Here is a 22,636-nt window from a genome sequence, read left to right as displayed (position 1 = left end):
ATGCTAATCCACCTGGACACTTAAAATAAATTAATTGTAGAAATCAATGCCTCTGATTGTGCCACAGGGGCTGTTCTCCTGCAACAGCAGGATGACTTACAACCTTAAACATCGTGCCTTCTATCTATCACACATTCCATCTGAGTCAGAAAGGGACTATTAAGTTCTGGAGCAATAACTTCGGGCCATGAAGATGGTCTGTGTTGAATGGGTGAATTTTCTAATTGGGACCAGAGACGCCTTTGAAATACGGACATATCACTGTAATTGCTAGTGTCTTTGGACTCTGAAAGGCAGAAACAGGTGACAAGCCTGCTGGGCCTATTTCCTCAACCAATACAACTTTTTTGTCACCTACATTCCAGGCAGCAAGAATATATTGGTGATGCTTTCTCGTTAATATCCTGGATCACCACCCTTTTTCAATCACAGTGTCCTCTTACCACAATGAACCATTGGAGTTACTCAAACCTTTCTTGACAGAATATTCCAAGATCTCCATGAAAGGCAAGACATTGTAACATGGACAACTCAGGAAACAAGCCAACCTATTGTTCAACGGGAAGCTCTTTACATACTCACCAAGCTACTCAGAATCGAAGCACTTAACATATGTCATAACTCTCCTATTGCCGGTCACAGAGGCATTAAATCTACCTTTGAACTTTTACTCTGCTCTTTCTGGTGGCTTTCAGTCCAAAAAGACACAGAACTTTATTTCAGCTCCTGTCAAGTCTGTGCTCAACATACACCTTCTCGCAGCAAACCTTCTGGGTTGCTTCACTCTTTACCAGTCCTTCCTGAACCCTGGCATACTGCATCTACTGACTTCATGAATGCCCTTCCTCCTTCAGGTGGGAATCGAGTTATCATGGTGACAGTTGTTTCCTTTTTTTTTAAATGATTCACTTCACAGCTCTTAAACAACTATCTTCAGCTAAAACCCCGGGTCATATATTTAAGCAAGAGATTTTTCGCCTTCATGGGCTACCTCAAGTTATCATTTCAGACAGAGGCCCTCCATATGTTTCCCTTTTTTGAAAGTTGTTCTGCAAATCTTTTACAGATTGGTGTGGCTCTATCCTCTAGTTTTCATCCACAGACTAATGGGCAGATGGAGTGTTTGAACCAGGGTCTCGAACAATTTATCTGTTGCTTTTGTAGTTCCTCACAGAGTGACTGGTTCACATTTTTGCCCTTGCCTGAGTGTTTTTATAATAACTCTTTTCATAGCTCCACCAAGTCCACACCTTTCTTTTGTCTTCACGGTTTCATGCTCAAGCTTTCCCTTCCAGTTCTCAAGCTTCTCTTTTTGTTCCTGCAGCAGCTAATTTCTTTTGCTTTCTCAATACGGATTGACAATGCTTTCTATGTAACCTGCGTCCTTCTAAGTAGAAGATGAAGGGCATTATTTATACTCTGTTTGCACGGGATTTGCGTCATTTATTTTGGCGCAAATTCCACGCAAACCTAACTCCATATTTATACTTTGGCGCTAGACCCGTCCAGCGCCAAAGTTATGGAATTTGAGTCATTTTTTGTATGTGAAAACCTACCTTGCACTAATGACATGCAATGTAGGTGTTCCCGTGCAAAAAATGACTCTAAGGCATGCAAGCCTTATTTATCCTCCGGTGTCAAAATGATGCACAGGAGGAGGGCGTCCTTAAAACAAGGTGCCCAGCCAATTTTGCACCATTTTTTAACGCCTGGGTCAGGGCAGGTGTTAAGGGACCTGTGGGCTCATTTCTATGGTGGGAGACCATGGAAGTAGTCCACAGGTGCCCTTCTCTGCACCCAGGGACACCCTCAGCCACCCTCGCCCACCACTGGAGGACACCCATGGATGGGGGGACCCATCCATGGTGAGTGCAGGTAAGTGAAGGTAAGTATAATTGTTTTTTTAAGTGGCATAGGGGGGCCTAACTTGGGACCCCCTACATGCCACTCTGCCCAACGGCCATGCCCAGGGGACTTCTGTCCCCTGGACATGGCCGTTGGGCAGGGGGGCATGACTCCTGTATTTGCTAAGACATGGGGTAAATTCCATTGGGGTTGTGCGCCAAAAAATGGCGCTAGTCTGGTTAGATCCAATATTTTTTACTCTAACCTGACTTGAACCATTGTTTGGCGCACAACCCCTAGTTTTCCCTTTGCCTCCGGTTACCATCAATTATTTTGACACTAACCAGGCCGCAGTGCCGGCTAATGTCATTCCATAAATAAGGCGCCCGGCTGGCGTGTTGGAATGGGTTTAGCCGGCTGTAAACCTTTTGACGCAAATCTGCGCTAGCACTGATTTGCGTCAAAAAGTATAAATATGGGCCAAAGTCCTTTGTTGATGCCTATCAGCGCCCTTCTGCTTACTGTCTTGGAGGATATGGTGTGACCCTCTTTTAGATTCCTGCTTAGTCATCCTTCTCGGAGCAAGTTCAAACCCTACTACTATGGTACTTTTAAGATTCATCAAATTATAAATCCTGTTGCCTATAGGGTCCAGCAGCCTTTGCCCTGAAAATCCATCCTGTGTTTCATTCTTCACAGTTGAAATGATATCAATGTGATCCTTTTCATCACTTTTTTCCTCAACCTCCTCCACTCATGGTGAATGGTGCACCTGAGTTTGAGGTCCAGGAAATATGTGATTCATGTTTTTTAATGAAGAAGCTTCAGTTTTCCAACCGCTGGAACAGTTCTGCACCGAGTGAACATTTCTGAGAAGATGCTTCCTCTGTCCATGCCCCTGTCCTGGTTCGCTGTTTTTTTCCACTTGTTTCCAGATAAATCCGGTGCTTCGGGGAGGGGCATAATGTTGCACCAGTGTTTGTACGGCGACAACTCCAGCATTGCTTAGGGGTGGATGGCTCACCTGTACCATCTCCTGTGCATCCATTCTTCTCCTTGGAGGGTTAGGGGTTGATTAGGAGAATGCTACCAGTGTTTCCATCTTCTTCCTGGTTTTTCTTACCAGAATCCTCTAGTGAGGATGTCTGAGTTATTGAAAAACCCAATCCAAAATGGCTGCTCTGCTTACCTTTAACATATTGTCCCAATCAATCATGGAACTAAGCACCTTTCTGTGATGTACTTAGTATTAAAGGCCTTTTTCCTTTCTGCTCCTTGCATCGCAACACTTCTTTGTTCATGTAGTTGTGTTTCCTTGCTCCTGTTGCATCCAGCTGTTTCTGCAATGATTTTCTTAAGTTATTTTCCTGATTCTCCTGTCTCCCTCTGTCTCCCTCTGCCGTCTGGGGTCCTTCCTCTGGTTACCATCTACCTGTGACATTCTTTGCATCAGGAGGTTTTTACCTTATAGCTTTTTCCTCCTTGGGACTCCTTCTGGATGGCACCATCTGCTTAACTGCTTTTAAGTGTCAGGGCATCATGGCTACTGGAAGGGGTTGCCCATATCTCTGGAAGACTTAAAAGCTGGGCTACTTGGGTCACCCAAAGTAAAAGGCTGCTCACTCAGCATCAATCTTCTGAAAGGCCTGACGTTTGTGGTATACCACTTTACTAAGGACCTATAAGTAAATTAAATATGCCAATCAGGAATAAGTGGTTAACCATGGTAAAGTGCATAGAGTCCTAAAGCCAACAAAAACTAATTCAGCAAGAAGTAGAGGGTAAAGACAAAAGGTTTGGGGGTGACCTGACAGAAAAGGATAAGCCCAACTGTTTTTTTGTGAAGGGGAATGTAAATTAGCAGACCGAGTTAGGAGGCTGTACCCATGACCGTTCCTTGCTCACATAGTAGATTGGGCTAAAGCATATTTATGCACTTTCTGATCATCTATGCTCAATTGGAGGTGGCAGGCCATTGGGGAGAAAGAAGGCAGAGGGTGAGAAAGGGAAACCAATTGAAAAAGGTATTACAGAAAGAAAGCAAAAAGATGTATAGAGAGGCAAGAAGACAATGAGCAGGCAAAAGCATTATGGAATTGTGATTAAAAGCAATTTGGTAGGTAAGCTGCTTGTGCCCATCTGAAGCAAGGCGCCTTGGGCCTGGGCCCAGCTCTCTCATGCTTAAAAGTGGCCCTGGGTGTACCTATACTTTGATCAGTTTTTCACTGTAGCTACTTAAGGCAACACCAAATAAAATGAATGCTCTTATATGGGCGTTCTGAACACATACACACAACACACACAGCCTAGCTCTCTCTTTTTCTAGCTCTCTGTCTCCCCTCCTCTCTATAATGTACTGTGTCTTGAAAAGTTATGCTTAAAGTGATTGCACTAAGGACTGGGGATGTTCTGTAATACTGATTTAGCACTTTAGGCCGCCTGGAGTCGCCTCGAAGCACTGTTTGTGATAGGGGAGGTGAAATTAGAAACTAGGAGATAAAGAGTGAATTATACACACCCAAACATACAACAGTATGCTACTTTTATGGTTTATATTGGAGACTTGTATGTAGGGTACTTGCACCATGTACTAGACAAACACACACTCTCTCCACTTGTACTGTGGATTTGGGAATGATATACGGCGCTTGTCCTGTGCGTTAGCGGGTATGAGTGGGGGGTCTCAAAAGAATGACACTGCCCCCAGACTGTCCGCTGCCCCCACACCCTTTGTGTGACGGTCCTGAGTAGTATGTTCTGGCTGCCCTCCTCTGCTGCCCACCCCTCCTCAGGGGTAGTAAGCGCTGTATAAATGCTATTTCATACTCACTGGCTTCCAGCCCTGGGGCTAGGGGGCATCTGGCTGCTTACTGGGAATTTAATCACTTGCTTCTTTGATCGCTTGTCTGTCTAGTGTTCCAGTGGGACTATCTGGAGGGGAGGGGCTGGCAGTGTGACACCGCGTACTACAATACCACCAGTGACGTAGCACAAAATGACGGGGCTCCCTGCAGGATGGGATGAGGAGACCCTGGGTCTACTGTATCAGAGAGATATTAATTGGCCTTCGGCTGAAAGGGCCCCCTTGAAGCGATGGGGGTCCCCGGGGGTTGCCTGCGGCGCCTGCGTTACGCCGCTGAATACCACCCCTCTCCCTGGCAGCGAGTACTAACATATCGGAGTTCGGCTTTATGTCCACCCGAAGCCTTGAGCTGGGGGCGGGCGAGTCCCTGAGCGCAGCCACCACGGGCTATCCGTGTGTTGCAGCTCAGGGTGGCATCGCACTCTTAGTGTGCACGGGTACCTGTGTGCCCATCCTGCCAGCGCTGCTCTGTGTACATCTGCCACCGCTGCTGACACCGACCTCTTAGTGTGCACTATACGTCGTGTGCACATTCTGCTCGCGCTACAGTTTGCACAGCTCCTCATGTGAACCCAGGGTCGTCACCCACTGGCAGCCGAGGTGCAGTGGACACTAGTATACGTGTGAAGAGCATGCCAGCCATGCCCTCTGCCTGGTCCGTGGTGTGGCTTTAAACCTGAATGCAGAGTTCACGCCCCTGCCCCAGCTCCCGGTGTCACTTTTGCTTATAGCAGCGCCCATCCCCGCCCTGACACCTTGTTATCACTCTGTATGGCTGCTGCTTGCGTCCTGGCTGTCTCTGGACAGTCTTCCTTCACTGCCCTGTGTGTGGCACCTGGTTTTTCGTTGTATCTGCGTTCCCCATCCTCCCTGCCTGGAGCACCCGCCACTCATGTCTTGTAGCTAGCTACTAGTGTGACTGTGTTTGTGGTTGCATCCCTGTCTGTTTCTGAGCAGCTCCGGACCCTGCCCCTGCCTCCTGGTGTGACCCTGTATCTGTGCTTCCATTCCTGTCTGTTTGTGAGCAGCCCCTCACCCTGCGCCTGTCTCTTGGCGTGACCCCTGCATCTGTGCTTGCATCCCTGTCTGTTTCTGAGCAGCCCCTCATCCTGCGCCTGCCTCTTGGTGTGACCCCTGCATCTGAGCAGCCCTCACCCTGCGCCTCTTGGTGTGACCCCTGCATCTGTGCTTGCATCCCTGTCTGTTTCTGAGCAGCCCCTCACACTGCACTTGTCTCCTGCTGTGACTTCGTAACTGTGCACTTGCACTTCTACATGTCTCCAGGGGGCCTCTACCCATTGCCCTGTCTCCTGGGGTGAGGTGTGCTTGCACTCCAGCTTGCCGAGTAGCCACTCATTCCTGCTCTGTTTCCTGGTGTGACCCTGTCTGTATCTGTCTGTCTGGGGTGACTGTATCCGTGCTTGCATCTCTGCCTGTCTCCGAGAAGTCTCTCACCCTGTGCTGTCTCTGGGGTGACTGTGTCTGTTTTGCAGTTCTGCCTGTCTCCGGGAAACGCTACTCCCCGCGCCTAGCCCTTTGTGACCCTGTATCTGTGCTTGCAGTTTTGTCTGTCTCCGTGGACTCTCACATTCATACCCTGTCTCCTGGAGTGATTATATCTGTGCTTGTAGTCCTGCTGTCTTCGAGCATTCTCTGCCCTGTCTCCTGGTGTGACCCTGTATCTATGCTTGCAGTCCAGTTTGTCTCCGCTAAGTTTGTCATCCCTGCCCCATCGCCTGGTATGGCTGTGTCTGTTCTTGCTGTTCCGTCTGTCTCAGATGAGTCTTTCATTCCTACCCTGTCTCCTGCTCTGACCCTGTATCTGTGATCGCAGCCCCGTCTGTATCCGAGGAGTCTTTCATCCCTGCCCCATCTCCTGGTGTGACCCTGGATCTGTGCTTGCAGCTCTGGCTGCCTCCGAGGAGCTCCCTCTCCTTGCACCTAGGTTGATGCGACCCTGTATCTGTGCTTGTATCTCTGCCTTTCTCCGAGGACTCTCTCATCCCTGCCTTATCTCCTGGAGTGATTATATCTGTAGTTGCAGTCCTGCCTGTCTCCGAGCAGTTCCTGCCCTGTCCCATAGTGTGATCCTGTATCGGTGCTTGCCGCCCTTTCGAGCCGTCTCTCATCCCTGCCCTGCCTCCTGGTGTGACCCTGTATCTCTGTGCTTGCAGCTGTCTGCCTCCGAGAAGCCTCTACTCCCTGCGCCTAAGACTTCGTGATCCCGCATCTATGCCTTCAGCTCCGCCTGTCTCCGAAGAGTCTCTTATCCCTGCCCTGACTCCCCATGGGACTGTATCTGTGCTTGCAGTCCTACCTATCTTCGAGCAGTCTCTGTGCTGTCTCCCGTTGTGACCCTGTATCAGTGCTCCGGTCCTTTCTGTCTCCGAGGAGTCGTTCCTCCCCAAGCCAGGCTCCTTGTGTGACGGTATCTGTGCTGCATCTCTGACTGTCTCTGAGGAGTCTCTCCTCCCTCCTCTAGCTCTGTGACACCCTGCAGCTGTGCCTGCAGCTCCGCCTCTTCGAGCACTCTCAGCTCTGCCTGTCTCCAAGCAGTCTCTCATCCCTACCCCATCTCCTGTTGTGACTGTCTGTGCCTGCAGCTCCGCCTCTTCGAGCACTCTCAGCTCTGCCTGTCTCCAAGCAGTCTCTCATCCCTGCCCCATCTCCTGTTGTGACTGTCTGTGCCTGCAGCTCCGCCCGTCTCCGAGGAGTCCCTGCGCCCGGCTCCGGTCGTGACTGGAAGGATGTCTCTGCGCTCTCCGCTTCCAGCATAGCCTGCGCATTTCCCGTCTGCGCGCACTCCTGCTCTGACCCGCGGCTGTGCTCACGTGGGCGCTAGGATGTGCAAGTGGTGCTGGCAGTGAGCGCAGCGCTGCCTCCTGCACCCCGGGCTCGGTGTACTGCCTCTGTGTGCACAGTCCCCCCTTGAGTGCAGTTCCCCAGTCTGCGCACTCCTGGAGTGACCTGCCTGTGCTGATGGGGATGCTGGTCCGTCCCGGGGTTCCGTGCCCGCTCCTCTGGCAGTGATCAGCCCGCGCCCTGAGGCGGCGTGCACCGACCCCTGTCCCCAGGATGCTGGGCTGCGTGGGATGCTTCTGGGTGCTGCTGTCCTCCTGCCTGGTGGCGGTGTGCAGCTTCAGCTTCCTGTCCCCGGCCTGGATCGTGAAGGGGGGCAGCAGCCTCCACAACCGGGAGCCGGTGAGCTTCGGACTGCTCTGGAACTGCCCGCACACCCCAGTGGTCCAGATTTACCAGTGCTACACCTTCGGGGGGCTGGCGAGCTTCAACCGGATCCCGTCCAGCTCCTGGCAGGTAGGCAGGGGGCCGGGTACACCCTGTTCTGTATGAGTGCGGGACGGAGTGAGAGCGCCTAGAGTGCCGGGCGCGTGTGCAGTGCCCAGTGTCCGCTCGCTGACCAGACATATACAGGGCACTCTCACGGCTTTAAGTGGGCCCTAAAAAGCAGGTGCTGAAACGGGTCTCTACCGGGCTCTCCATTTTTGCCCTCACCATCTGGGGAAAAAAAATCTCAACTGAGCAGCAGTACCTCCCTGCGCTGCCATTGAAGTAACTTCAAAGATACTCGTTATAGTTCTTTCACAGTCTCATCATTCCAGAACTCAAGCATTTTCAATATTTCATACAAAGGAGCCATTCTTGTTACTTATTTATCTCATTGAACTTATAACCAGTGACAAAGCCAATAGTCCTGACATACTGTAGGCGTAATGCACTTACTGTATGATATCTCTGGATGTATAGACACTGTGCCAAGCACAGATTTTAGCTGATGTGTTTTATGTCACGCCCTTAATTACATCGAGTACACCCCTTTGAGAGACACCCCTTTTTTTCATCCCACTTAGAGCCCTGGGCCCTCTATTTTCATGGCAGTGTGCATGGGCACTGCTAAGTGCGTGTAGGGTGCCGAGTGCATTAGGGTGCTGGGTACCTTTACATTTCAGGGTGCACATACGCAGCTAGGCGCATGTACGGTACAGAGTGCCTGGGCACCGCTAAGTGCTTGTACAGTGCCGGCATATTCACAGTACCGAGTGCTTGTCCATCGTGTGTGAGTGAACATTGCTAAGTGCCTGTCACTGCAGATGGGATGTCCAAGGCCTGGCACACGCACCGTGGTATATCCTGCGGTTACGGGGTTCTGTGCTGCTCGCCACCTGTGCTTCCGTCAGTCCCTGGGCACAAGTGTACCACAGCTCCGAGGGAGAGTACTGGCCGGTCTGCGCCGCTCCCCCTGAGCTGTCCAGTGTCCAGCGAGGACTCGCACAGCGATTAACGCACGGCTACTCAGGAGGAGCATCTACAGCGCCAAGAACGCCCCCATTCATCATCTGGCGCCTCTGTACATGCTCCTAGTACAGAACCGAGTAAATGTACAGCCCACAATGTAAACGATGCATTCCTCTGTTATTTTGGGTGGTTTATCTGGGACCCGTAAAGTGTTGGGATCACCTATAGTCTCTCCTCCCCTCAACGTCCTGCATTATTTGTTTACGTTTCTATCTGTGCAGAGTATTGTGGAATAAAAGGTGCACAACTTTAATTCCGGATTTCGAAGCCGTATTCAAAAGTAACATGGTATTCTTTGTGCTAGTCTTTAGGCCTCTGACTTAGAATAAAAAACAAAGGGTGCGAGTGTTTCACAAAGCACCCAAAGGGGTGCAGGGGAAGCAAACGGGGGTACTTTAGAATATCAGAATTGCTTCCAGTAGAAATGAAATACACATCTGGATGGTGCAGTGAATTATTAATGACTGACGGGGGTCCAGCATTTCACCAGGACAGTACTGCTACTTGTACTGAACCCCTAGTTTCCAAGCTGCATGTTGTCCAATAATGGGGAGTGATGTAACTTATACAGTACTGCTACTTTTCCATGGTGCTTGCGGTCCAGGTATAGGGATGTAATGTTACTTATACAGTACTGCTACATTTCCACGGTGCATGCGGTCCAATAATAGGGAGTAATGTTACTTATACATTACTGCTACTTTTCCATGCTGCACGTGGCCCAGTAATAGGGGAGTGCTGCTACTTCTACAGCACTGCTACTTTTCCAAGGTTTTTGCTGTAAAATAGTAGGAGTACTGCTACTTTTACAGTACTACTACTTTTCCATGGTGCATGCGGTCCAGCAAAAGGGAAGTACTGCTCCTTTCACAATACCACTAGTTCCCAGGTGCATGCGGTCCAATAACAAAGAAGTGCTGCTACTTTCAGAGTACTATATTTCCATGCTGCATGTGGTCCACTAATGGGGGAGTACTGCTACTTGTACACTACTGTTACGGTTCCATGGTGCATGCGGTCCACTAATAGGAGTACTGCTACTTTTACAGTACTGCTACTTTTCCATGGTGCATGCGGCCCAGTAATAGGGAAGTACTGCTACTTTCACAATTCCACTAGTTCCCAGGTGCATGTGGTCCAATAATAGAGAAGTGCTGCTACTTTCAGAGTACTACATTTACATGCTGCATGTGGTCCACTAGTGGGGGAGTACAGCTACTTGTCCAGTACTGCTACGGTTCCATGGTGCACGCGGCCCACTAACATGAGCACTGCTACTTTTACAGTACTGCTACTTTCCCATGGTGCATGCGGTCCAGTAATAGGGAAGTACTGCTACTTTCACAATTCCACTAGTTTTCCATGGTGCATGTGGTCCAATAATAGAGACGTGCTGCTACTTTCAGAGTACTACATTTCCATGCTGCATGCGGTCCAATAATAGGGGAGTACTGCTACATTCCCAGTTCTGGTACTTTTCCATAGTCCATGCGGTTAATAATAGGGGAGTGCAGCTACGTTCATAATACTACTAAATTCCCATGCTGCACGTGGTCCAATAATAGTGAGTAATGTTACTTATACATTACTTCTACTTTTCCATGGTGCACGTGGCCCAGTAATAGGGGAGTGCTGCTACTTCTACAGCACTGCTACGTTTCCAAGGTTCTTGCTGTAAAATAGTAGGAGTACTGCTACTTTTACATTACTGCTACTTTTCCATGGTGCATGCGGTCCAGCAACAGGGAAGTACTGCTCCTTTCACAATACCACTAGTTCCCAGGTGCATGCGGTCCATTAACAAAGAAGTGCTGCTACTTTCAGAGTACTATATTTCCATGCTGCATGTGGGCCACTAATGGGGGAGTACTGCTACTTGTACAGTACTGTTACGGTTCCATGGTGCATGCAGTCCACTAATAGGAGTACTGCTACTTTTACAGTACTGCTACTTTTCCATGGTGCATGCGGCCCAGTAATAGGGAAGTACTGCTACTTTCACAATTCCACTAGTTCCCAGGTGCATGTGGTCCAATAATAGAGAAGTGCTGCTACTTTCAGAGTACTACATTTACATGCTGCATGTGGTCCACTAGTGGGGGAGTACTGCTACTTGTACAGTACTGCTACGGTTCCATGGTGCACGCGGTCCACTAACATGAGCACTGCTACTTTTACAGTACTGCTACTTTCCCATGGTGCATGCGGTCCAGTAATAGGGAAGTACTGCTACTTTCACAATTCCACTAGTTTTCCATGGTGCATGTGGTCCAATAATAGAGAAGGGCTGCTGCTTTCATGGTACTACATTTCCATGCTGCACGCGGTCCAATAATAGGGGAGTACTGCTACATTCCCAGTTCTGGTACTTTTCCATAGTGCATGCGGTTAATAATAGGGGAGTGCAGCTACGTTCATAATACTACTAAATTTCCATGCTGCACGTGGTCCAATAATAGAGGAGTACTGCTACTTTTAAATACTGGTACCTTTCTGTGGTGGATGCGGTCCATTAACAGGGAAATGCTGCTACTTATACGGTACCACTTTTCCATGATGTATGTGGTCCAATAACAGGAGAGTACTGCTACTTTAACAATACCGCCACTATGGTGAATGCAGATAAGTAATAAGGTACTACTGCTACTGATACAGCATTGCCACTGTTCAATGGTGCATGCGGTCCATTAATAGGGGACTACTGCTATCTCTGCAGCACTGCTACTTTTCCATGGTGTCTGCGGTCCAATAATAGGGGAGTAAAATTACTTGTACAGTACTGATAGTTTTTCATGGTGCATGCGGTCTAACAATAGGGGAGTACTGTTACTTTCAACAAACAGGTATTTTTCGATGGTGTACCTGACACAATATTAGGGTGCATTGCTACTTACAGAGCACTGAGACATTTCCATGGGGCGAAAGGCCTGAAACTAGAGTACTGCTACTAATACACTACTCATACTTTTACATAGTGGGTCAAGCCAATAAAATCTTAGGCAGCAGCACTAGGGCAGTGCTCTCACAGTTGCAATGTTACAGCAACACCGCATTTAGTTTTTAGATGCACTCTGTGAATGCTTCGGCAGGTCTGCTACTTTTACTAGTTAGGGCAGCCTACAAACAATACAGGAGTACTCCTGCATTACACAGTGGATTTGGTCTACCAATGTTACGTTTAGTAGATGGGGATTGTATAAAAAATGTATCACAAAATGTACCACTACTTCTATATTTAAATGGTAGGTGTAGTCTCGATACAGTAGGGATGCATTATTACTTTTACTAGAAGGGGCCGTATAAATAATACTTTAGTACTTCTGCATTTAAGTGGAGAGTGTAGTCTAGGTATAATAGGGATGTACCATTAATTTTACTAGGCGGGGATTGTATAAATAATACGGTGGTACTCCTTTATTTAGATGACAGACGTAGGCTAGATATACTAGAAATGTACTATTACATTTACTAGGTGGGGGTTATGTAAATAATGCAGCAGTACACCTACATTTAAATGGTGGGTGTAGCATAGCTATAGCAGGGCTGCACTATTACTTTTACTGGATAGGGGATTGTATAAATAATTCAGCGGTACTGCTATTTTTAAACAGTGGATTGAGTGTACGTATAGTATGGATGTACAATTTATGAATTAGGTGAGGTTTGAATGCGTAATACAGCAGTACTCCTACATTTAAATGGTAGGGTGGGTGTACTGTAGCCACAGTAGGGGCGTGCTATTACGTTTTCAAGGTGGGGGCAGCCTATAAATACTACATCTGTCAGTACGCCTACATTTACATGGTGGGTGTAGTCTAAGATTCTAGGGCTGTATTATTATTAATAATTTTACTAGATGAGGTATTGTAAAACTATACACCACTGCTCCCACATTTAAATGGTGGCTGTAGTTTAGGTATAGTACCGCTGCACTATTACTTTTACTAGATGGGGGATTGTATAAATAAAACAGCAGTACTGCTGCATTTAAGTGGTGGGTGTAGTTTAGACATACTAGCGCTATTCTATTACTTTTATTAGATGAGGGAGGCTGTACATAATACAGCACTACTCCTACATGTACATGGTGAGTGTGGGCTATGAAAGCCAATGTCGTACTGCTCTATTTAAATGTTGAGTGTGGTCTATAAACCCATTGCAGTACTTCTGCATTTAAATGGTGGGTGTGGAATATAAACCCATTGCAGTCCTGCTACATTGACATGATGGGTGTGGTCATAAAACCCATTGCAGTACTGCTACATTTACATGGTGGGTGTGGTCATAAAATCCATTGCAGTCCTGCTACATTTACATGGTGGGTGTGGTCTATGGAATTCATTGTAGTACTGCTACATTTGAGTGACAGCTGTGGCCTGTCTATCCTAGGACAGTGCTGTTCCTTTTGCCTGGTGGGTGCAGTGTTACCTAGCAAAGTACTGCTGTGGTGACGTTGTAGAGTCTGTCTAACTAATTCCTTTGGCTGCACTGTACCATGGCAACTTTGGTGCAGTTTATGAATAAAAGGACAGTAGTGGTATTTTGACTTCGTACTTGGTGCAGTATGAAGGTATCACAGCAGTAATGCTGATTATACATGGGGAGTTTCGTCTCCGTGTGATAGGACAGCACCCATACCTCTACCTGATGGCTGAAAAGTATCAATATTAAGTCACCCTAACCCGTTTGCGGGCGGGTGCGGTTTTTAAATAATAGGGGAGTGCTGCTACGTTAGCCTAATCGGAGCAGCTTATAAAAGCGTTACTCCAATTCTTTTATGTGGCCCCTTTACATGCTGGAGTGCGGTATAATAACAGGGTACAGCTCCTACTCTCGCCTGGCCGGTGCAGTTCATAAACAACAGACCGCGTCGCTTTTTATACACGATTGGTGCGGTCTGCGTTCCGTATGACAGCACCACTCTTTTTACACGGTGGGTGCAGCCCACGTTACCTGCGGCAGGACCTCTTCTTTCACACGGTGGGTGCGGCCTGTAATGTGGGCCCCCACCCGCTCCGCTAATAACGTAGACCCTACTCGCATCTAGGTGCTCAAACGGGCTGCCGGGTCAGCAGTCGTATCTTTATTTATTAAGTCGGGCTTACGCCCGCCCCCTTGCCCTCCGAGGGCAACAACGTATAGGAGAGCCCGGGTGGCTCTCAGCATAGACCACGTTACCTGCGGCATCACAGCTCCTTTTACACACTGGGTGCAGTCTATAAATCCAAGGTTACTGCTTCTGCTTTTGCCTGATTTATGCAGTTTACAAATAAAAGGAAATAATGCTAATTTTAGGTGGTGGGTACAGTCTAGTAATACTTCTTCCTAACTTTCATTAGGTGAGTGCAGTCAATAAATAATGAGGCAATACTACTTTTACAAGGTGGGTGTGGTTATAAGCCCCAGGGAAGTAATGCTACTTTTGCAAGGTGGGTGTGGTGTGTAGGTTCCGGGGAAGTAATGCTACTTTTGCAAGGTGGGTGTGGTCTGTAGGTTCCGGGGAAGTACTGCTGCTTTTCCATTGTGGGTGTGGTCTATGAGCCCTAGGAAAGTACTGTTACTTTTCTATTGTGGGTGTGGTCTGTAAATCCCAGGAAAATATTACTACTTTTTCATTGTGGGTGTGATCTGCATGTCCCAGGGGAGTACTGCTACTTTTACATATTGAGTGCAGTCAATAGTCTAGTACTGTGGTCTAAATATCCCAGACCAGTCCTGTTCTTTGTGCAAGGTGGGTGCAGTATGCGTTATCCAAGACAATGCTACTACTTTTACACTGTTGACTCTGTCCAGTAACTGATAAGGACAGTTACTGCTGCGTTTAAGCGAACGGCACAGTTGTAATACTGACTAGGAAAACCAAAAAAGCAAAGGCACAAAAGTGAAGAGTGGAGTGCCTGAACTAAATCCAGCCACTGGTAACTACCATGACACATACCAATCCATCATTTTTTGTTTGTTTTGTGCACTGGGCCCCTACAGTCAGGGACCAACCTTAAGCAAATCTGTTTTGGTCCTGCACTAATAGAAAACGTCAGTCTGAGCTGCTTGGCAGTGCCCTCTCTGAACAGGAGCAAAAGAAACCCAGAGAAGTCCGTGTTGGCTTTATTGAGTCACATAAGTAACATGCAGCATGTGTCCTGTGGCACTGCGAACGTGGGACCTACGTCTAGGCATGTGTGTTGAAATTAGAGAATCTTGCTGAAAAAAGCAAACACGTTCTGGAACCAAAACTGATTTAATTCTGTGTGGTTGGCCCCTGCCTGTAATGCCATAGCTGATCTAAACAATACATTGGACTGAAGCCCAGAGTAATTATTAATGGCTGAGATCAGTTCAAGTATTCAATCCATCCCTTTTTGTGATACCCAAGTCTCACTAAATGAAATATATTGGTCCCAAGTTTGTTGCACCATAGGACCCAGGAGGCACATCATGGATGTGACCCAACAAGGAAGAAGCCAGTCTTTTTCCTGTTTAGCAGGGGCCAATAGTGCTGAGCTTTCTGGCCTGTCTTTTTTGGCAGGGTGCTAAGACTGATCTGTTTTCTATGTGTTCGGTCCCTGACTGTATTGGCGCAGAGTAATGCACCCAATACACTCAGGGACCAAACACCAATTACCAATGGGTAACATCATGGAAACATTCCATACATCACTTCTTCTGCTGTGTATGCCAATCTCCCTACGTTGGAAAGCACTGCAATGGCACAGGAAAGCTACAAATGATGCATTAGAATGCAAGCTAGACTAATTACCAGTGGCTTAAATTAAGTCAAACATTCCGTCTATCACTCTTTCTACCAAGTGAGTCTCTTCGAGCAGGCTGGTTACGCCCAGACGTCAGTGCAAGCTCAATGTGCAATTAGAATCAAGTTGCACATGAATGACAGGCCTAACAAGGCCGAAATGGGTTCAAGAGGGCTTGTGCTCCCATTTAAAGGGATGTGGTGTAGGGGTTCAGTCTCGACTGTCCCTTTTATGGCAGTGCCAAGACTGATTTGCATCTGATTGGTCCCTGCCTGTACTGGCACGGTAAGTTAAAAAGTAATGGATTGGAATGAGACCCACAATAATTACCATTGGCTGAGGTTGATGGAAGCACTCTATCTGCTGCTGTTTGTTGACTAGGTAAAGTAAGGTTCAGTCAAAGTGTTGATTATGGTGGTCCTGCTACTTTTACTTTGTTAGCTTAAGTCTAGGCTCTGATGGTGGCAGTCCGGTTACTTTTACTTGGTGAGGGTCAGTCTAACTGTTGATTAAGGTAGTGCCACTATAGTTATTTGGTGAGGTAATGGCTAGTGGTAAGATTTATCGTCTGGCAAACAAAGTACAGCGTGTCAGCGTGGCAAATGACATTACCTCTGCCACCCTGATGGACTGTCATCCACCATATCTGGAGATGTCTGCTGGCCCAGCAAACATCTCTGTACATTGAAAGGAACCGCTGTCACATAGGTTCCTTTCAATGTACAAAAAGTTTTTGTTTATCAGAAACAAACTCCAAAAGTTGGAGTTTGTTTCTGAGAAACAAAAAGTGATGACGCCCCAGGAGTGGGCGTCATTAGTTATCTTTTTCCTGTCCCTCACAACCAGGATTTTCCTGGTGGTGTATGACAGAAAATAAAAAGATATTACACCATCCGTACTACATAGGGCGGGTGGTGTAATGCCCAGTGGAACAGAGGCCACCAAAGGAAGAATTCTATCGACAGAGCCAACAGGGTCCCAATCTCAGTATACCTAAGGTACCCATCTCTACACGAGGCAGGTAGGCAGAGGGTTTGCTGGCAGGGTACCCTGGCGTGTGTGCCATGGAGTACCCTGTACATAAAGCTCTAAATCAGGCCCTCGGTGTTGACTGAAGTAGTTCTCCTATTTTTGGTTGGTGAGGTTCAGTCTAACCGGTGATTAAGGCAGCCCTGCTACTTTTACTTGGTGAGGTTGAGTCTCACTGTTTACTGTGCAGATTTACATTTACTTGGTGTGGTTTAGCCTAACTGGTAACTAACTGGCAGTTATGATACTTTTGCTTGGTGAGGATTATTCTCTAGCACCTCCCTGCATGATCGCAACTGAGAGGGAGCAAAATGCAGGGGGTCTCTGGGGTAATTATTACTCTATGTGCTTGGGTTTCCAGGAGTAGGGGGCTGGGACAGGGGATTAGAGGAGAGGCACAGGACAGGGTGCTGAGGTCTTGGCTCTGAAAACATCACACTGGGATGCCCAACTATCTGCTCGATGATGTGGTCATCTCTGGCAAGGTCTGAGTTGGGCTAGGACAGGGGGTTTGCCTACCGGACATTTTACCCTGTTCATTTCGCTGCAGGACTTCTGGGGTGATGACAAGGGGACGGGTAGGCTAGAAATCAGTCGAGACAGTATTGCAAGGAAATACAAATAAAAGAAAGAATCATTTATTGCCATGCTCTGAGATGTTAAAGACCAATGACCGATGATTAGATGTCACCGGAATGAATGGCTGATTATCGACACAAAGGAACTGACCTTTGACCTTTTTTTCTCTATATCGTCACGGAACTCAGTAACTTGTAAAACTGTAATAGTATCGCAGAGGGTATCTTATCCTATATTACTTGTTCGTATAATTAGAAATGAATTATGGAAGGCTTGGGGCATTAGAGCGGTGAACAAGACATAAAGGGTGTCCGAGCATCAGGAGACTAGTTTAAATGCAGCACGTGATATGAAGCGTGATATAAAATACATGCTATCATTCAAACTTTATCATGAGGAGAGGAAGACCACGGTCAAGCAGACTCCAGTCATTGTAATAAAATGGAACCTGGACCCGAGCCACGCGGAAAGCAAAATTAGTTTTGAAGTTGCTTGTAATTCAGAGTGAGCGATTTCATCAGTTTTACTTCCTCGCCTTCCATTAAAATTGTTAATATGATTAGAGTAGCTGGCTGTCGGCGCTGGCGCTGCCAATCTCGCCACTGAGTTATGTCCGAATGTCTCATGAGTTTTATTCATTTCGGGACAGTTTTTTGCAGAAGTAATCTGATATAATATATAGCTTGCTCCCTAGACATTATGGAGCATAAACATGCACGGGGTGGGGAATATTTGTGAAATTTACAAGTCCACCCTTCGGTAACAAGCACTGGCAAAACCAGTCTACCTGGTAATTGGCTACCAGCCTTTCGGACTTTTCAATGCTCTTCTTGTGGTGACATATTTTTTGTAAAACGTTATTGTTGGGGGAGCAGCCAGGCCCTCGCCAATATAAAAGGAGTAGGATAGAAGCAAAAATATTGTTGTGGTCTCAAAAAGCACATTGCCATGATAGTGCCTGGTACTGAAGGGAATCACTTTCGCCATTGAAGTGCCATAATAGTGGCTGCCACTGAAGGGAATCACTTTGTGTGCAGAAGTGCCATAATAGTGCCTGGCAGTGAAGGGAATTACTTTGTGTGTGGAAGTGCTCCTTGTGAAAGAGCAGAATGCCGTCACTCACAGTGAAGCTAGCCAATGGCTGAAGCGTGCTGACCCCCTGCCCCATGCTGGATGCGGTAATGGGCAGAAGAAAAATGTGACTAACACAACCACAGACTAATGGATGAGGAGGGATTGCCTGAAAGCCCCTATTAGTATATTACACATGCAATTTCAGTAAGATCAAAAGAGCTCGGCTAATGCCAGACCTAATAAAGAATTGTGCTGAGGAAGTAAGAGTTATCAGTATACAGCTCTCAAGTGGCGAATGGTATTTACTTGATATAATCTACAGCTTCAAGCATTGTAAAAGCATGAATAAACGTGCAGCTTTCAGGGTAGTGAATGCCTGGGGTATCCACAAGCCCACCTCCTGATGATCACAGGCCTGTTCTGAGGAATCTGGACTTAGAAACATGCAATCTCGGGTGGTGACTGTTATTTTCAGACCTACCCTGAGATAATATATAGCATATGCCCAGGCATTGTAAAGGTATAAGCATGCTGCTTTTAAGTTAGGGAGTGCTCAGAGTATTTACGTGCGTACCCTAAAGAACTAAATTATATATTCAGAGGCATTAAAAAGGTATGGGCGTGCATATCTCAGATAGCAACCGGTTGGGTTTTTCACTGGAACATTATCCAATTATGATTATAGATCCTGTTCACAGACATTACAGGAGTATAAACTGGTAGCTTTCAGGGAAGTGGATGCCTTATTTACAGACCTACCACAAGAGAGTAAATGGCCTGTTCCCTACCATCATACGAGTAGTCTAGACATGCAGCTGTCAGGGCGATGCATGCATTGGTTATGCCTGGGATAACACACTGTCTTATGAAGTTACAACTATGCTTCTTTTAGAGGCGAATGCGTTGTTTACTTACCAACCCTAAAATATTAAATGCTTTTTGAGGTATCATAGCAGTATAAACATGTAGCTGTCAGGATGGTGAATGCTTCAGTTATTTACCTGCTGTAAGAAATAATTTCTCTGCATTACACGCACATAACCATACAGCTACCATGACAATACATGATTTGGTTATTTACACACATACTCTGAGATAATATAGACGTGTTCCCGAGCATGAGCGGTGTATAATCATGCAGTGCTCAGCTTGGTGAAGGCATTGGTTGACAACAAACATTTCACAACATTGTACTGCCTGCTCCCAGGCATTATAGAGATCCACCAATGCATCTTCTCTCAGGGTGGTGAATTCTTTGTTATTTACAGACCATCCCTGACAGTGCACAGTCTGCTCACAGACAGTCTCAGTGTGGTGACTGTACTGGGAAGTTGACATGTTTGGATTGTTATGTTATGCTATGTTATGACGATTTGTATGGCACAGCTAATGGCCTATGAGGGCATCCAGGCGCTGGAGCAGGAATGTAGGCCGGCGGTGCTCCTAATTGAACAGCCAGGTCTTCAGTTTCTTGTGGAAATTGAGAAATGAAGTAGCAGTTCTGATGTTTTGAGGAACTTCATTCCAGAATACCAGAAATGGCATATGATATCATATGGTGATGTGGTTTATATCAGATTGAGACTTGGAGAACTGTCAGAAAGACTAGAATTACTATCACCCATTGTGGGTAGAGGTAGGACAGACATTGTTTACTGTTTCTGTGATCCGAACCCTGCTCGTCTGAGGAAAAACAGCAGCCCTGATCCTCGGTGACCTCTCGGCACCCTTCAACACCTTATTCCCCCCACACGCTGATAGAAAGACTAAACCACGTTGGCATCTAAGGGGATGCACTCAGATGGATCACCTCCTTTCACACTGGAAGAACACAGACGAGCCACCTATCACCTTTCACCTCCTAACCAAAGATTATTGTCTGCAGTGTCCCCCAGGGCTCATCCCTCAGCCCTACTCTTTTCATACATGATCCCGCAGGCCAAAATTGCAGATCTCATAGTCTCAACATTATATCCTACACAGGCAGCACTCAACTCATCCTCTCGCTCACCGATTACCCTACTATCATCAGGACCAACTTCCACAGATGCATGACAAGTATAACCTAATGGATGAACAACAACTGCTTGAAGCTGAACACTGGCAAGAGGGAAGTCCTGATCTATAGCAAAAACAACCACCCACAGAACGACTCCTGGTGGCCATCAGACCTGGGACTCGCACCCACAACCTCTGAGCATGCCAGAAACCTTGGAATCATCGACAACAAACTCACCATGAAATCACAGATCAAAGCCGTCTTGTCCGCCTTATTCTTCAGTCTGCACATGCTACGTAAGGGCCCTCAAGACCTGGCTGTTCGAATGAACCCCGGTACCGGCAAGCACCTGGATCTGCATACTGTATCGGGTGATTAGCTGCACTATATAAATCCTGATTGATTGATTGATGTGTCGGGCTATGATTTGAGTCTCCCATCTTGTTATTCGAGATGTCGGTTTTCAGATGATGAGTGCCAATGGCTACATCTAATATTGAGAGGAATGGCCTATTATATGGTTGGGATGGGGTAGTTATTATGTCCCACCCATATGTTGAGGTGATTGTGAGGCTCTTTTTGGTTAAAAGTCCCCAGTTTCGCAGGCTGCCTGTGTCTGTCTTCTAAGCATGGTGTACTGGTTGGGACTGTTCTATAGCTCTGGACCTGAAGTGCACTGATAGGAGGGATTATCATTCATGTGTTCTATACCAGGGCTAGTGACTGATGTAATTATTTCATGAGCAATCATGTTTTTATGTTCCCGGATGCTTCACATTTTGGCTTGCAACGAATTCTAGAGCTCAAAAACTTGTACTGAAAAAGTGGAGCCTCTATGCCTTTCATATTGTAAATCAATATGATGAGCTGTGGTGCTAACCTGTAATGGATTGTTCTATTTTTATTCTCATGGCTTAAACTTCATTTATAGGTGTAGTGGTCCCATTCTTTGAGAGGTTCTGTGGGTGATGCATAGTACTTTGAACATTGACTGTTTAGCGACAGGTAACTATTGGAGTGTTTGCAGGACTGGCATCCTCTGTTATCTGTGATTAGGGTGGAGTAGGAGTCTTGCAGCAGCCTTTTAGATCCGTTGTATTTTATGTGTGATTTCACAGGGGGCGCCAATGTAGAGGCTATTGCCATAGTCAGCTTAGGACAACTTCGGAGCTATCGTACCATATGAGCAATACCTATTTTATCAATTCATATGGCACATCACTTTGAACTATAATACCTTTTAGGCAGTAGGACTTTTCATATTAAGACTGCCCACAATGCAAGGCGCTGTACACCAAGAAAAAGCAGGACAAAGCGAAAGTGTCAAACGCGACATTGAGACATTTGGCAGCGCTAGCCTTAGTGCCTCTTGAAGCATCACAAGCTAGAGAAGAATTCTGGAGTTTTTATCCGACCATTTTCTCTAGAAGGCTGGTAGGGCTGTGCTCCGGACAGCCGCATTTCAGGTCACGTGTGCCAAGAAGGGCTCCAAACATCATGGGGCACTTGCTGAGACGGTAGTGCCTTAGAAGTCTCACAGGCCTGGGCGCTCACCATGCCCACTCGAGACATACTGGGAAGGCACACAAGATCTCATTTATATTTTATTGCACCTTCCCATGTGAGGATTATGCAAAAGAGCCACATAAAGGTACTGCAGGGATCACGAGAGAGGGGCTCGGCAAAGCCGCAGTAAACAACGATTATGGTTTTCCTTCATCTCTGAGCGGGGTTAATCTCTTCACAAATTACTCTTTGAAAACCATCTAGAGCTTAATTAGCATTTTTCATTTTCTCCAAGCAGGGCCTTCGGTCCTTCTCAATATGACACACGTCCTTTTCTTTTTTAATTCTTGCTTATAATTCCGCCCGCCATTAGGTATTTTTTTTCTAAAAGCCGCAGTACAGAGCATCACTGCTGAACGCTCTTAAAATGTGCCCAGAGCTTACATAGTGCTTATTGCAGGGCGTTACTCTTTTCTGCTCTCAATTTCCCCAGGTCAGAGAACAATGGCACATGACAATTACAATAAGTTATAAAATGTGCTTTATTTGAAAACTGTAAAGGATGTAAATAACCATCCACCAACCAAGGAGGATATTTTCCTATGACTGAGTGATTGACTGATTGATTGATTAGTTGATTGATTGAAAAACATATGAAGCGCCCTGATACCAAAATGG

At 46.7% G+C, this 22,636-nt stretch overlaps 1 protein-coding gene across 1 annotated transcript in view; it reads left to right on the top strand.

Moving 5' to 3' along the window:
* The first annotated feature begins 6,552 nt into the window (after nucleotides 1-6,552).
* The window catches only part of LOC138285869 (LHFPL tetraspan subfamily member 7 protein-like), a 712,276-nt gene continuing 696,192 nt past the window's right edge, over nucleotides 6,553-22,636 (top strand). The window contains exon 1 of the mRNA XM_069226352.1: nucleotides 6,553-8,023. Coding sequence (XP_069082453.1) covers nucleotides 7,784-8,023 — 240 coding nt within the window. The 5' untranslated portion in view covers nucleotides 6,553-7,783. The remainder of the gene's footprint in view (nucleotides 8,024-22,636) is intronic.

Source organism: Pleurodeles waltl, chromosome 3_1 (genome assembly GCF_031143425.1).
Source record: "Pleurodeles waltl isolate 20211129_DDA chromosome 3_1, aPleWal1.hap1.20221129, whole genome shotgun sequence".
Classification (NCBI taxonomy): Eukaryota; Metazoa; Chordata; class Amphibia; order Caudata; family Salamandridae; genus Pleurodeles; species Pleurodeles waltl.
Note: the sequence above shows the minus strand (reverse complement) of the source record. Positions and strands in the feature narration are given on the sequence as shown.